The sequence below is a fragment of the Zeus faber genome, assembly GCF_960531495.2.
Source record: "Zeus faber genome assembly, chromosome: 19".
In the NCBI taxonomy this organism is placed as follows: domain Eukaryota; kingdom Metazoa; phylum Chordata; class Actinopteri; order Zeiformes; family Zeidae; genus Zeus; species Zeus faber.
Window position 1 is genome coordinate 26,544,671 of NC_137206.1, and position 17,750 is coordinate 26,562,420.

Genomic DNA, 17,750 nt, shown 5'->3' on the forward strand with positions numbered 1-17,750 from the left:
ACCTGAGGAGCCGCTTTTCGTCGGCCCCAGTCTTGGCCCAGCCCGACGCCAACCGCCAGTTCGTGGTAGAGGTGGACGCTTCAGACACGGGGGTAGGAGCAGTACTTTCTCAGCGCTATCCAACCGACGGTAAGCTCCACCCCTGTGCCTTTCTGTCCCGCAGGCTCACCCCATCCAAGCGCAACTATGACGTGGGTAACCGGGAACTCCTGGCCGTCAAACTAGCCCTGGAGGAGTGGCGCCACTGGCTTGAGGGAGCAATCCACCCCTTCGTCATCTGGACCGATCATAAGAACTTGGCCTATATCCGGACGGCGAAGCGGCTCAACTCCCGGCAGGCCAGGTGGGCGTTGTTCTTCGGCTGGTTTAACTTCTCTCTATCCTACCGCCCAGGAACCAAGAACACCAAACCTGACGCCCTGTCCCATGTGTTCGCGCCAGAGGAGAAGACAGGGGATCCAGAACCCATGCTTCCACCCCTGTGCCTTGCCGCCACACACACCTGGGAGATCGAGTCCCTCGTCACCCAAGCGCAGGAACACCAGCCCGACCCAGGTACTGGACCCCCTAACCGCCTGTTCGTCCTTGACTCAGCACGCTCCCAGGTTCTGCAGTGGGCCCATGCCTCCCGCCTCAGCTGCCATTCCGGGATCACCCGCACCCTGGCCGTCGTCCGCCAGCGCTTCTGGTGGCCGACCCTGCTCCCTGACACCCGGTCCTTCGTCTCGGCCTGTCCCACCTGTGCCCGGTCCAAGACCTCCACCCGACCCGGCTCCGGCCTCCTCCGCCCATTACCCATCCCGACTCGTCCTTGGTCCCACATCGCCCTGGACTTCGTCACCGGTCTTCCACCATCCCGGGGCAACACTACCATCCTCACGGTGGTGGACCGCTTTTCTAAGTCGGCCCACTTCCTCGCCATGCCCAAACTACCATCGGCAAGGGAGACCGCAGACCTGCTGGTGGCCGAGGTGTTCCGCCGCCATGGCATCCCGGCAGACGAGGTGTCGGCCAGAGGACCCCAGTTCACCTCCCAGGTCTGGCGCGCCCTCTGCTCGGCCCTGGGGGCACAGGTCAGTCTCTCCTTCGGTTTCCACCCCAGACCAATGGCCAGACGGACCGGGCGAACCAGGAGGTGGAGGCCATGCTCCGCTGCCTGACAACCACCAGCCCCACCTCCTGGAGCGTTCAGCTGCCATGGGCAGAATACGCCTCCTCCGGCCTGTCGGAGTCTCAGCTTCCCAGCCATTCCTTGCCAGACCGACAACTAGCTTACCCGAGTTGTACAGCTACTGGCTCCCTTCCAAGTTCCAAGTTCCAAGCTCCTAGTGCTTGTTTCTAGTTCCTAGTTTATGTCTCGTTGTCTCGTCTTCCCCTTACCTGCTGGTCTCCTCTCGTCGACCCAGTCTGTCTCTCCAAATCCAGCCAGCCCGGTTTACCTGCCTGTCTCCGCTCGTCGACCAAGACTGCCCGTCCTTCTCCATCCAGCCTGGTTCCCCGTCTCTCCACCCGGATCCTGGAGCCCTTCACCTGGTCATCATCATCCCTGCCCAGCCCTGCTCCATCCCTGCTCCATCCCTACCTGACCGGGTCCCCCTGGCCAGCTCCACCGTCCAGGCTAATAAACATTCTTTGCCTGCCTTCCGTCTCCTTGTGTCATGCATTTGGGTCTCTCCTAGCTCTGGTCGTGACAATCTGTATGTATCTGACATTTTCTTGTAATTGCATTTTTTTTTTTTTTATTGCTATTTTATTTAATTTTTATTCTCAAATCTCACCAAAACAAATTCCTAGTACATGCAAATGTACCTGGGTTGAGGTCAGTCACAACATTAAAACCACCTGCCCAATATTGTGTACGTCACCTCGTGCTGCCAAAACAGCTCTGACCCTTCAAGGCATTGATTCCATAAGACCTCTGAATGTGTCCTGTGGTATCTGGCACCAAGACTTTAGCATCCTTGAAGTCCTGTAAGCTACAAGGGGGGTCCCCCCATGGATCGGGCTTGTTGTTCCAGCACTTCCCACAAATGCTCGATCAGATCGGACCACATGATGGAAAATAAAACGGGATTCATCAGACCAGACAACTGCTCCATGCTCTGGTTCTGATGTTCACATGCCCATTATAGGCACTTTCAGCGGTCTGCAATTGCACCGGTCTGCAATTTCACAGCCCATTATGCAGGAAGCTGCAATGCACTGTGTGTTCTGACACCATTCTATCATAGTCAAGTCAAGTCACACTTCATTTATAAAGCGCATTTCATACAAGAGCAACACAACGCGCTTTACAGAGAAATACAATCAAAGAAAATATATAAAATGTCTGCGCAATCATAAGAACAGTCAGTGCAGAATAAACAGATCTCAGCATACAGAGCACACACAGAAATCTCACAACAGACAGACAGACAGACAGACAGACAGACAGACAGACACACACACACACACGTCAGTCAGCACACACAAGTCAGACTAGTGAACAGCAAGGTATTTAACCTGCTTTAAGAAGTGTTCAGTGTGGGGGCCTCTCTCAGATCCTCATCCTCACTTTGGGCATAGATACAGAAAGCAGCCTCCCCTACTTTAGAGTTGGTACGAGGGATGGTTAAAAGACCACTGCCTGTGGACTTGAGAGTTCTTGCTGGTTCGTGTATAATGACCATTTATTTTATATACTGAGGTGCAAGACCATTTAGAGCTTCATATACAAGTAGCAGAATCTTAAAATCAATCCTCGTTTTAACAGGGAGCCAATGTAGAGATCTAAGAAGAGGTGTCATGTGTTCAAACTTTTTTGTGATTTCGGGAGGCCGGTGAATAAGCCATTACAGAAGTCCAATCTACTTGTTATGAATGCAGGGATTAATTTTCCAGAGTCTGCTTTAGACAGGAATTTTGAAATATTTTTTTAGTTGGTAGAAGGCTGATTTTGTGATATGATTGATATGGCTCTTAAAATTTAGATCGCCGCCCATGATTACACCCAGATTTCTGGCTTCATTCTTGCTCTCCAGAGACAGAGAAACTGAGATGAGCTGCAATTTTTTGTCTCTGAGCCTTTGCACCAAAGATGAGTGTTTCTGTTTTATCTTATTTCAATTGTAAAAAGTTCTGACATCCATGCATTAATATAATTAATACACTGAGGGAGGGAGTGTATGGGAAGTAGGTCATCAGGAGATGGGGATATGTACAGTTGTGAATCATCTGCATAATTATTGTAATTATTTTTTTTCTTTCTTGATAATATGTGCAAGTGCAACATATAGAGGTTAAACAATAATGGGAGAACCTTGGGGCCCTCCACAAAAAATAACTGCTTTGTTTGAGACAAAAACTCCAATTAATAGAATCAGTGTTTATATGCAGATCATTTACAACTTTTATAAGTGCTGTTTCTGTGTGATGGTGAGGTCGAAAGCCAGATTGATAGGTGTCTAAAAGGCTGTTTGAGGTTTGATAGTTAGTAGTAATAGTAATAGTAAGGTAAACTGTTTTTTGCTGTAGAATTATTTTGCTGAGGAATGGCAAGTTGGAAATAGGCCTATAGTTGGCAATAACTGTTGCATCAAGATTGCTCTTCTTCAGGAGTGGTTTAATGACAGCTGTTTTAAATGATGCAGGGGATATAACTGATTGAAGAGTGCCATTTAACATTTCTAATACCTCATGTGCTCGGCAGTTAGAAACAGTTTTAAAAAATGTGCTTGGGAGAAGGTCCAGGCAGCAGGTGGAGGACCTAAGCTGGCCAATAATACCTTCCAGTTTTGTCTAAAGGGATGAAGTGAGACATGGCAGCAGTCATATTACCGGAGAACTGGAGGGTAGGTTAATTTCTGGATGGAGGCCCTATTCTGTTTGATAGCTATAATTTTGTTATTGAAGAATGTAGCGAACTCTTCACATTTTTAAGTGGAGAGCATCTCTGATGGTGTTGTAGATGGTGGATTAATATGTCGATCAACAGTGGAGAAGAGCACTGTACATTTTTGTTGATATTTTCATTAATGATTTTTGACAGGAAAGACTGTTTGGCCTGTTTAATTTCTATATTATATTGATTGAGTCTATCCTTGTAAATTTCATGATGAGCCTGAAGTTTTGTCTATCTCCATTTTAGTTCAGTTGCTTGGTGACACTCTCTCTTAAGCTCCCGAACAACCGCTCCATTTCTCCAGGGGACTTTTTGTTTTTCTATGTTTTTAGTTTTAACAGGTGCAATGTTATCAGTGATATTTTGTATTTTGGAGTTGAAGTTGTTCACAGGATCCTCAGTTGATGATGCCATGAACAGCGGTAACTCATTTACAATTCTCTTAAAGGTTTCAATGGAATTATTGTTAATGATATGTTTTCTTAATTGTTCGGGTACCCCTCTGTTGTACAGGAAGAGCAGACACGTCAACGAATATGCAACAGTGATCTGAAATAGCAACATCCATGACACAGAGTACAGTGATATTAAGTCCCTTTGATATGACCAAGTCCAGAGTATACCCCTTTTATTTATACATTATTACCACTATTATTTATACACCCTCCTATTGTGGGTGGGTCCAGAAACATGCCGAGTGAGGTCAAATACCTCCAATCGGCTTATGAAGTGTTAAACATCTGGGTCTGTTTGATTGTCAATATGAATATTAAAATCACCTGAAATAATTACCTTAATCAGTGGAGATCTTTGACAGTAGCTCAGAAAATTCATCAAGAAAGCCACATTTCGATTTTGGTGGCCGATAGACAGTGATGATTAAAATCGGAGCACTGCAGTTTATAAATATAGCAAGGTGTTCAAAAGACATACAGTACTTTACCTTGCAGCTATAACTATCATAGAAGACAGCAGCTTATGAAGTGAACAGAGGATTTTCACCTAAGGAAGACCCGCATATTCCTGACCTTCTCTGTGGGCTCCAGGGCTTGGAATCTCTTCTCCAGCTGGAGAGATTCCAACATAGAGCGGCGCAAGGAGCGCACATACAACGCCAGCCATGGCTCGCCGACAGGGTCCAAGGCTCTGGGGTGGAACAGGTCTGGGACTTGGGCCGTGGCTCCTCTATCACAGCCGGCAAAGCGTCAGATGGACCCGACTCACCGACAGTGAGAATGGAATCAGGGCTATGGGAGAGTGGAGTCTAAGTCCAGTCCGATCACAGCGGAGGACATGGAGCAGGAGATGTGCTTAGCCTGAGCGCTGGCGATGGAGGTCAGATGCACAAACAGTTCATCCTTTTCATTCACATCCTCACGCAGGCTGTGACATTTCACTGCATATATGTATGAAATAATGTATATTTATGTGACGAATAAACCTCTTGAATCTTGAAAAAGGCTGTGGATGTCTTTAAAGACCGACTTCTCTAGAATGCACACATCAACTTCAAGATATGACTGTTTACTTGCGGCCTAATATCTCGTCACAATGGCACCTGTCAAGGGGTAGGATACCACTTGACAGGTGCCATTGTCAATGTTATTCACTTCACTTGTCAGTGGCTTCTATGTTGGGGCTAATCGGTGTATATTGTACTTCTCAAATCCATCACTTGTTAGATCATATACATTATTTGATGTATGTGATGAGTGTGCCTTTGTTGTTGTACATTTGAAGAGGTTTAATAAAGTTTGTGAAGTCCTGAGGGGTATTCCCTGAATCCACTAGCCTGACTAACTTCCCGTATAAGAGGGTTCCTAAGATCCCGCTTGAAAAGACGCCAGGCAGGTTACCATGGCAACATACACTACTCACAAAAAGTTAGGGATATTTGGCTTTCGGGTGAAATTTGTGGAAAATGTAAAAAGTTCACGCTACAGTGATATTATATCATGGAAGTAGGACATTTAAGTCGAAGCATGCAATGATGATTTCCTCATCTCAAACAATGTATTGAAACAAAAGCCAACAACAGTGGTGGGTAAACCACAACAAAAAATGTCAATGTCTCAATAACTTGTCACGTACCCTTGAGCATCAATTACAGCTTGACAACGACGTCTCATGCTGTTCACAAGTCAACTTATTGTCTGCTGAGGCATGGCACCCCACTCTTCTTGAAGGGTGGCCCTCAGGTCATTGAGGTTCTGGGATACAGAGTTACAAGTCTCTGCATGGCGACTCAGCCTATCCCATAGGTTTTCTATGGGATTCAGGTCTGGAGAAAGTGCAGGCCACTCCATTTGAGGTACCTCAGTCTCCAGCAGCCGTTCCCTAATGATGAGACCTCGATGAGCTGGAGCATTGTCGTCCATGAACATGAAATTAGGCCTGTGTTGTTCATGCAGGGGCACAATTACTGGACTAATGATGTCATTCAGGTAGCATGGGCTTGTCACTGTACCATTCACAAAGTGTAGGACAGTTCTGTATTGATGAGACACACCTGCCCACACTGTAACACCACAACCAACAAAGGCTTGTCTGGTGACAACTCCTTGACGTCTCCAAAATCGTTGGCGGCAATCATTTCTGCTCAACGTGAATCGACTTTCATCAGAGAACAGCACTGAGGCCCACTGGTCCCTGGTCCAGCCTAAATGCTCCCTGGCCCATGCAAGACCATGATGCCTGTGCCTGGTGGTGTGGTCAGGTACCCTTGCAGGTTGTCTAGCGCGCAGACCACGCTGATGTTAACGGTTCCGAATGGTCTGACGTGACACTTGGGTGCCTCTCATCTCCCTTAAATGTGCCTGGAGTAGAGTGGCATTCATCATCCGGTTCCGCAGGGCACTGTTCACAATGAAGCGGTCATCAGTGTGGGATGTGGCCAAAGGACGTCCACTTCTATGCCTTTCTGTGACTCCTCCAGTCTCTCTGTATCTCTGTTGCAGCCTGCTGATGACACTCTGTGACGCTCAGTGGCCACTTCCCTCTGAGAACATACTGTTGGCTGAAGGCTCGCAATGGCGAGGTACTGTTGATCAATTGTTAGGTGTCGTCTTGGTCTCATGATGTCAAAATATGAACAGCATGATGAAGAGGACTGTTTAAATACCAATTCTAATTGAACCAGGAAATGTATTGGTCGATTCATGGATCACACACCTTTTGTGAATTTTGTCGTTCAGCTCCTTATTAGAGAACAGCAAGTTGTGCAAAAAGTACTGAAACATTGAACAGTTGGACATGTGCATTCAAAAATTTAGATAAGGTCAAATTAAGTTCACCTATAAAGGTTATAGTGCATTTTAGGTTCATCCTGAAATTTCACCCGAAAGCCAAATATCCCTTACTTTTTGTGAGAAGTGTATGCCCTGGAGCTAGCCTGGTCGGAACAGTCTAGTTTGAGTGTCACTGTTCAGCAGCCTGATACAAAACCAATTCTTGAGTTTAGTGGCGCATGATAAGTTCTGCATTCTCATATTGAGAAAGTTAAAGACATACATTCTGTTTGTAATGCATATTTTAAGTACCTTGTCTGTACGTGTTTATTGCTATCTTCGTCATTGAAATTGCCAGTCACAGTCGATTGGGTGCGCATAAATGCAAAACTGTACGAAAGCAATGAAGAAGATATATACTGTTTATATATAAAATAGGATGCCATTTAATTGTATTTAAAAAAATACTAATTACATTCTTTATTTTTACCTTCAAAATGATTTCACTGTATATCATATTGTAATATAACAGTAGTATTTATAATTATCATTATAAAAAAATATTAAAATATTATATACATACAAATTATATAGAGGTACTTCTCAGTTAATGACCGAATTCGGTTCCTACAACCAGGTTCCAGGTGCAAATTGGATGATATGCGAGCGCCCCCTTACCGCTATTTCACGGTAAGAGGGCGTAGCGATTGCGAACGCTAGTGTAGTGAATACTGACAGGCTGCGGGAACGAGACTGAGAACGGTGGTGCGTGATGCTTGGCGCTGGGACGACGTGGACACAGCGCGCACACCGCAGTATTGTATGCAGTGTAAAATACTGACTGGTCGAAGAGCTGGTCGTAAGTCCGAACGGTCGTTAAACATTAAGTGAGGAGTACCTGTATATCATTTTTTTGAGATGTTTTCTTATTTACATGAACGCAGTTGACTGGCTGACTGATGAAGGAGCTCTGTAGAATAAACAGTTTTAGGGCGCATCATGTGAACCGGCCTTAAGGATTCCTTACTCACATGAAGTCCATCAGTCCCCCTTCAGCCTGCAGCAAGAGAGAGATTTAAAGGCCACCTCTGGTATTTTTTGCATTTTTGAGCTGCGCAATGTTTTTTGAAGATACTCCCTGCTACAACACATTGATCCCACAGTCAACAGGAAACATTCTCAACAAATAGTGGATTTTAGCACAAACATTCTTTGTGACATTCTTTGTGATTCTTGACTCTTTGCAACTGAGCGACTACATAATGGGAAGCACAAATTGAAATTGACTGGAGGTGGACTTTCGGAGCAGGAAAATAAATGAAAACAACGTCTGAAGAGTGAGAAATTACTAATTTAGCACACCTGAGAGGGAGAAGTTTATGAGTCTCCGGTTGCCCATTTCCTGGTTGGCTTCAGGACTCATCACTGGCTTCAAAACCTGTAGTCAACAGGTTGAGATGAGGGACACAAAAAATAAATTAAAACACATAATCTGAGGCCAAATTCGCATACAAACACACTATTTTGTACGCCAAATTAGTATGTGAACATGTTGCACGTGGACTAGTGTTGAGTCATTCACAAATTATCAGATGTTATTTTTTGCTAAGGTTCTACAGACAGTATACTGTATATAGTGTTTTATACCTGTTCTACAAAAAAACACTATTGTACTTGTTTTATTTATTTTTTATTGTGAAACATTTTCTTAATATTATAAAATGAATAAATAAATATAGCTGCACAGCAGCAACGCATGGGGTCCAGTTTAGTCATGTTAGGTATGTATTACAGTTTTCACATTCTGTTCACACACCAGCGTGTACTGAAAGGCAGGCTTTTTTTTTTCTTTTCTTTTTTTAAACGTTGATAACCTTGTCTCTTGTTCATTTTAACCTTGGTTAAAATTGGGGCTTGTATGTATGCATTAGAGAGAAGAGGAATGAAAGTCAGCAGGGGTAAGACAGAATACATGTGCCTGAATGGGAGGGAGGGTGGCGAAAAGCTGAGAATGCAAGGAGTGGAGGTAGAGAAGGCAGATGAGTTCAAGTTTTTGAGGTTGACCATCCAAAGCAGCGGAGAGTGCGGGAGAGAGGTGAAGAAGAGAGTACAGGCAGGGTGGAGTGAGTGGAGAAAAGTGTCTGGAGTGATCTGTGACAGCAATAGTGAAGGGGAAGGCCTACAGGACAGTAGTGAGACCAGCTATGTTGTACGGTTTAGAAGCGGTGGCACTAACAAGACGGCAGGTGGCTGAACTGGAGGTTTCATTGGGAGTGACAAGGATGGACAGGATTAAGAATGAGTACATTAGAGGGACAGCTCAAGTTGGACCGTTTAGTGGAAAAGTGAGAGAGGCCAGATTGAGATGGTTTGGACACGTGTGTAGGAGAGATGAGAGTTACATTGGGAGAAGGATGCTGAGAATGGATCTGCCAGGCAAGAAGAAAAGAGGAAGGCCGAAGAGCAGCTTTCTGGATGTGGTGAGGGAGGACATGCAGGCGGTTGGTGTAAGGGAGGAAGATGCGCAGAACAGAAGGTATTGGAGGCAGATGATCCGCTGTGGCAACCCCTAACTGGAGCAGCCGAAAGAAAAAGAAAGAAAATTGAGGCTTGTAACATTTTTGAAGCTTTTTTTAATGTTGCCGTTTACTTATTTGTATAGCTTTTCATATTGCCTGTACACATTTTAAAGTTACTGACCTGTATGTATGAATAATGGTTGAATAAATTACATTATTTATAGGTGTGTTTTGTAATGCAGGCCTAACATTTCTCTGACTTCATAGCCAAGGAAATTACTCGTGGTGAATTGAAAGCATATCTTTTTGTCACTCCCTTGTGTTCGTCATCGAAAATCCTGCCTAGGGCGCCATGTTAGCTCGGGCCAGCTCTGCCAAGAAGCGCTTTTTACTTACATACTAAAGCATTTAGGTAGAGACATGAAGTATCTAGTACATTTCGGACACAGGGAGAGACTTATGAAGCATACTTGCGTGAGAACAGCAACCCTCTCTTATTAAGTGCATCTCGCTAAGAGAGAAAAATCTTGTTTAAGAAATTATAATTACAAATTCTCTCACCTCATAGGCAAATTATTTTATTTGATTTAAGTATGTTTTCTTCCTAAATTTACTCTTTAATATATTCTCTTTGACAATTGATAAACAGTGGGAGATTGAAACAGACGTCAGCTGAGGGTTACAAAGGGATCGAGACTGTTTGGACCCAGTGATTATAATGACATGCTTATCTGTTATCTGAATAGAGAAAATAATCCAGAGAGGCAATTGCCTCACCACACATTCAATCAACAGTGTGAGATTAGAGCTCTGTCACACACCAGATCTCAACCCAGTCCAACTGGAATACATTTAGCTTGAAGCGGTTCATGATTTATGCATGAAACAGCTGATAACACAATACAATTTTAAGAAATAAAATACATAGTATTATTCAAAAGTAAATTCCAGCATCTCAAAAGTTGAGCTATTAAAGCGATACATCTTAGATCTCCATGACAAGTATAAATCAAAACATAAAAATAAGATTTTAGTTGTTTTGAATGCAGATAGGTACAGAATTATTTTTGACTCTGAACCAATTATCGATCCGCTGGGCTCAGGGATTATCAGCTGTTTGTGAAACTCAACACGTTGGTTCTGTAGGGTTACCATTTCAGTCGGCTGAGTTTTGTTGACTGTCACCTTCTGATGCGAGGCATTGCAGTTCATACCTAGCAGCCGACAACTCATGCGAAGCAGCACTTCACAGTTGATAATCACTTCACCTAGTGGAGGATCAATTGTTATGATGCAAAATAGTTCTGCATGTGGCTGCATTCCAAAGAACTACAATCTTTGTTTGTAAGATGTTTTTAGTTGCAATCACCATAGAGACGCAAGATGTACAGTATCTCTTAAATAACTCTGCTTGTGAGATGCTAGAATGTGCTAGGCTAGTTGATTCCCCCTGCATCCTTGCATTGAAACAGGCATTGACCTTCTCATTTGAATCTGGTTGAGATAGACAAAAGGTGAATTTCCTAAAAAAGAATCCCTTGGAAAAAACTTGGCCCGGAAAGCTAGCTTAAAAGTTATTGTAATTAATTGTCATCTCAGAATATATTCATTGCAACAGAGAATTTGTAAGCTGCTCCCAACACAATGCCGAATTAACAACAGAAGCACATTATGAGTATGGATATACTGTACACAATATGTTATATAAGCACTTTAGGCCGTATTGTTGCTATTAAAATGCTGAGTGATCTCATTTAGTCAGTCTGCTGATGGAAGTGAAAGTCTGGCAAAGTCCTTTGTGGCTGGCAAAGTTCCTTCGCATTAAAATCTCATATTGCTATAAAAATAAACTAGTTGTGGATGTAGCTATAGATCAAGTGCCAATTTCTAGTGGTGTGAAACATGCTAGGATGTTTAAACACGGCTTATAAAAGCAATGCAGTAGTATTTAGTTCTATCCGGCAAAAGACTTAAAGAGTTTAACAGTACAAAGGCTTAACACTGCAGTATATATCGAAACCTCTTCCTTATCCTTTCTGTTTTATCACTGCGGCTGACGTTCTATTCTTGTGTAAAACCAAAATAAAATACCAATAGAGAAAATAAAATAAAACAAAGACAGAAAGAAAGAACAAAATAACAGGCACAGTCAGGAGGGATGGGAGCTGGGATACAACAGCCCCAACTGGAGACACATGCCATCCATGAGGTACAGTTTGCCTCTCCCGTTGTGACCTGTTAGGCTAAGTCCAATCTTCCTCACACAAGTGCAGGCCTAAGCATGGTCGATTCACGGCGAGAAGGTCCTGGGTTCAAACTAGACTGAAGACTCTCTGCATGGAGTTCATATTGTCCTTTCTCTGTTCACGGGTTTTCTCAAGTTTCCTCCAACGCCAAAACAACTCCACCCCTATGCGAGTCGTTGCCCCAGATCAAGGCACTGGCCGTGTACCTGAAGTTGGTCCCTTGACTCCAGCAGCCCACTCCTCCGAATAAAAAGTTAGTTTTCTTTCTTTCTCACTTATCACAATCCATCTGACAATGAGGGTTGGTTTTCGCTTTTCCCCCTTGCAAATCTCTTAATTCCCTATTCCTTCCTCACTCGCCTCTCTGCCACTGTTTTTCCAGAATTTCCATCCAACTACAAATACTTCACCTTGTGGAGAAGGGTGCTCTTACCTTCCCTTTTCTCTCTTTCTGCTCCTTGCCTCTCTGTTGTGCATCAAACTCCTAACGACTTCACTTGGCGTTGTAGTTATTTATAAATCTTTGTTCACACAACCCCTATGTGGCTCATGTTCAGAACACATCAGCATTTCCAAGGCAGCCACTGCAGCAGAAAGGGAAGCCAGGCCTGGTAACCCGATCACCTGCATCCTGGGCGAGCTCTGGGCAAGCAACTCAGGACAGGGTGACGGGTAGGGCTGAAGGTGATCAATAGCATTAATGGATCCATGGGATTAAAAATGCATTTGCCAAAAACAAATCCTAAAGGGATACGTTTTTGGCTAAATTAATATTATTTTTTGTCTATCTTATGCAGATTCAGTTGAGAAGGTCAATACCAACTTCGTCCCTGTCTGTCCAGTACTGAGATACAGATGGCTGGCTTCAGAGGGAATCAACTCACCTTGCTCCTGTGAAATTACAGAAATACACCAGCTAGCATCACAAAGGCTTGAGTTTTTCAACACCTTGATCCTGTAGGGTTGCCAATTCATACCTGGCAATCCCCAACTTAATTGAATTCAGAACTAATAATCACTACACTTACAGTGGAGCTAAGCCATAGTAGTTGTTTCCTTCTGCAGTCTTGCATTGAGATAACACAGTTAATACAAACTTCACATTTGAATCTGGTCACAGCACACTGCCGTGCAGGGGTTGATGCAGTTTATATATTATACACCGATCAGCCACAACATTAAAACAACCACTTATAATGACTAATATTGTGTAGCTCCCCCTCGTGCCGTCAAAACAGCCCTGACCCGTAAACGCATGGACTCCACAAGACCTCTGAAGGTATCCTGTGGTGGCTGGCACCAAGACGTTAGGAGAAGATCCTTTAAGTTCTATAAGTTGCGAGGTGGGGCCCCTTGGGCTTATTGTTCCAGCACATTCCACAGATGCTTGATCTGATCAGACCCTAACCCCGGCCATACACATAATGCGAAGAAAACGTGATTCACCAGACCACGCCACCTTCTTCCATTGCTCCATGGTCCAGTTCTGACGCTCATGTGCCCATTGTAGGCACTTTCTGCGGTTGACAGGGGTCAGTATAGGCACTCTGACCGGTCTTAGGATTTGGTATTTTCTTAGGATCCCCATTAGCTGATGCAGAATATCAGCTACAGAACATTGCACTGCACAGAACATAAAACATGTCAACAAATAAGACACTTACAGACAAAACCACCAAATTAAACTAAAATCAGGAAAGTACAACAATATAATACACCTGTACGCCTCCAGGACCCTGAGGTGTGCAGGTAAGATTGTGGCTGACCCCTTCCACCCTGGACACAAACTGTTTGTAACAATTTCCTCTGGCAGGGGGCTCCGGTCCAACAAGGACAAAACCTATCGCCACAAGAACAGTTTCTTCCTGTCTGCAACAGGCCTCATCAACAAGGCCTGGGACCTCCAACGGAAACGGACCCTCACCCCCACCCCCCATAGACACTACACAGTCCTGTACGACCTAAATTGAATGGGTATGTCAATGCGTTAGATTAACACACATTCCTCATTCTTCTGTACTCGTGAACATGGCACATACTGTTAAAACATTTGCACATTCCTGCACAAACTGTACAGCTTTAAAAAAAAAACCGCCTTATTTTACATATTCTTATATATTTTTACTTATTGTTTTACATTTATGTTTCATGTACACCGTACACCAAGACAAATTCTTTGTATGTTTAAACTTACTAGCCAATAAAGATGATTCTGATACATATCCTATTTGTATTCACTGATACTATATATTCAAAAGCACTTAATATGGACACAAACTGTAATCTTAAACTATATTCATATACATATTGAGCTTCCTTTTCATAAAAGGTGTACAAAAAGTAGTTGCCGGTGTAGGGCTATTAGGTGTTGCGTCACTTGTTTTTTAAAGCTTGTTTTATTGTGTGCTTCAGCAATCTGAGCTGGAAGTGAGTTCTATGCAATCATGATTATTTCTATATTGACAAACGTGATTGGTCAGAGGTTAAAGGTCAGCTTTGAATAGTCCAAACTGATTGTATTACCGTTGCAACTTGCCAAGTGTGGAAATGAACGGATCTGCGGAATAATATTTTTATCAAAATAATCAAGTCAATTTTATTTGGGCATCGGGGAAATCGTTTCACCGCCCATCACTAGTGCTTAGAGGGAATTATTTTCAGTGGACATTATGACTGGAGAGATTTAAATATGTTGGACTGCAAAAGATTTTCCCGGTCAAAAACCGGCAATTAGCGGAATGGATAACGGAAACGCTGGTAGGTATGTTTGTTAACGCTGAATGTGAGTTGACTATACAAACAATTAGGTATAACATACATTAATGTTCCTAGCTAGGACAAGGAGGGATGTTATCAGCCTCCCCTCAACTTTCAACCAGGAGAGATGGACATGCATGTTGTTTAAATTACACCTTGCTGTGCATCGAAGGGCAAGACAAACTGCTTTGTTCTCAGCCAGCTGCAGTTTTCCTAGATCCTTCTCTGCAGCAATGGATGATATCATTAGGCAATAGTCTAGATGTGATAAAACTACAGTCTGCAAGACCTGTTTGGTCAAATGTGGTGTTCAGTGTTCAAAATCAGAGCACATCTTTATAACAGATATGCCTACCCATCTTAACAACAACAGAATCAATATGCCTTGTCCATGACAGTTTACAGTCTAAAACAGGGGTGCCCAATACTTCGATCGTGATCGACCGGTAGATCGCAAGGGTAGTGCAGGTAGATCACGCATGGGGGTTAACAAAAGAAAAAGAAAAAGAAAAGAAAAAATAAATAAATAATAATAATAATAAAAAAATATATATATATATTTTTTTTTTTAACCGATCTGACCAACATGTTGAATGAGCTTGATTTAGAGCTGCAAGGAAAAGACAAAACGGTGGTCAACATGTCTCACATGTCTCACAGGTCTCATGACAGTTTTGAAACCTACTCAAAGAGGAAAAACACCCAAACATGAGGAAATGTGCTACCTCCTTGACTGCATTATTCAGCTCTACTAATTTGTGCGAGTCAGACTTTTCCCACATGAAGATTATTGAGTCCAAATAGCATTCCACCATGACCGATGATAATTTGGAAGCCTGCTTGAGGCTGGCTACCAGCAGCTACTGTCCGGACTAGGCAACCCTGGCCAACTCCATTCAGTGCAAGTCATCAGAGCAAGGTAGTGACCATAAATGTATTTAATGCTATTGTGCCGTAAGGATTCAAGCAGTGATGCAAAGTACGCCAACATATTGTATATATAAAGTATACTCAGTATGTATATAAATAAATATATTTAGCATTTTTTAATGCAGGTAGATCATTTTGACATGGTCATTTTAAAAGTAGCTCGCAAGCCGAAAAAGTGTGGGCACCCCTGGTCTAAAATAACACCAAAAAGTTTTGTTTCCTCTACTTGCTCAACAGCTACATTGTTCAGCATCAGATTCAGCAGAGGTTTAGAGCTCAAAGAGTGATTAATGCCAAAGACAATGCTTTTAGTCTTTGACATGTTTAGGACGAGTTTATTGCTCGTAACCCATTCTGGTATCTGCATACATGGACACAGACTTTTTTTTTAAAGCAAGTGGAAGATCATAAGTAAAAATAGAAAAAAGTTAAGGGCCAAGCAAACTTCCTTGTGGAATTCCACACTCAACATGCCTGGCATCTGAAAAGCTTCCATTGAAGAAAACACTTTGTGTTCAGTTGGATAGATAGCTTTCTATCCATGATAAGACGGATTGAGCAAAACCATAACACATGAGCTCTTTCAGTAATAATGTGTCATCAATCACATCAAAGGCAGCTCTGAAATTGAGTGCTCCCACAATATTATTCTGATAAATTTATTTCAGCCATCTGCCATTTGTGTAATTGATGTACATGTTGAGTGACCTTCCCTATAAGCATGCTGGTAGTCACTTTCTTAACATAGAAATAGCATTGCATCTGGTGCAATACAATTTTTTCCAAGAGTTTGCTAAGAACAGGTGAAAAACTGATTGGGCGACTGTTAGAGCCAGTAAAGGAAGCCCTAGCATTCTCAGGTAGTGGAATTACTTTAGCTTCTCTCCATGTTTGGGGACATATATAACTCACAAGGCTCAGATTTAAGATATGGCAGATAGGAGTGGCAATATGGTCCACTACCATCCTCGGTAGCTTTCCATCTAAGTTGTCAATACCAGGTGGTTTCTCAATATTAATAGATACCAATATTTTTTTCACTTCTTCTATAATGACTTTACACAGTTCAAAAGTACAATTCTTGTCTTTCACGATTTGGTCTTTTTTACATAATATGATGGCTCGCAACTTGTTTTGGTATTTCTTGCCATAGGTTACACACGTTGCCAATAAAATAATCATTAAAATAATTAGCAATGTGGAAAGGTTTAGTAATGAAAGACCCATCTGATTCAATGAATGGAGTTGAGTTACTCTTTCTGCCCATGATATCGTTTAAGGTACTCCAGAGCTTTTATCCCATTGTGGTTTATATTGTTTATCTTATTTTCATAATACAATTTATTTTCCTTTTTGTTCATTTCCATCACCTATTTATTTTACAGTATGTCTGCCATTCAAATGTGCAGCCAGATTTATTTGCCACTCATGTTGCTTCATCTCTTTCAACCATGCATTTTTTCAACTCCTCTTCAATCCATGGGGCTCTGACAGTTCTAACAGCGAGTTTCTTGACAAGTGCATGCTTATCAATAACTGGAAGCAACAATTTCATAAATACACCAATTGCAGCATTTGGGTCCCTTGCTATACTCACATCAGACCAACAAATAACATCATCCACGTACAAGTCACAGCAAAATCCTTTGTATGATTTCTTAAACACTTTCAGGCCCAACATTTGGAACTTTGGCTTTCCTGGATATAGCTACTTGATCAGCAATTACCAATCTGTGGGCTGCGAAGGTATTGCAAGTGGGTCGCCAAATCATGGGCAAAACACATAGATTTTATTGAAAATAAAAATAAAACTGTATTAATTACAAAAACGTTTTTAAATGTAAAAAAAAATAATAATTTCATGGTATTTTTTCTTTAAAACCTTCAAAAATGCATCATCAATGATGGATAGAATCCGCTTGAATTTTTCAAAAATAAACTCAAGGAGTATCAGGGCAAGAAGAAAGTCATCATGGGCACCGAGAACGCAAAGGCAGTGGAAGCAGTCTATCAGGTCGCCTGACACATAGCCAAGGCTCTGAGTCTGAGACTCTCTCCTGAGATTGTCATCCCTTAAGCCAGACGTCGAGCATTTGGTGTTTGCCATGCAACATCAGCCTTCTCATTGGGTGGGTTAATATAAATGTGGTCCTGTTATTGTAAGTTTTACGTTACGAACATTACGCGAAAG

At 42.6% G+C, this 17,750-nt stretch overlaps 1 protein-coding gene across 1 annotated transcript in view; it reads right to left on the bottom strand.

Moving 5' to 3' along the window:
• Nucleotides 1-17,750, bottom strand: part of LOC307245067 (E3 ubiquitin-protein ligase HECW1-like) — a gene marked incomplete at both ends in the record, with an annotated part of 146,899 nt that overhangs the window by 112,451 nt on the left and 16,698 nt on the right. The window contains one exon of the mRNA XM_080020476.1: nt 8,470-8,545. Coding sequence (XP_079876602.1) covers nt 8,470-8,545 — 76 coding nt within the window. The remainder of the gene's footprint in view (nt 1-8,469; nt 8,546-17,750) is intronic.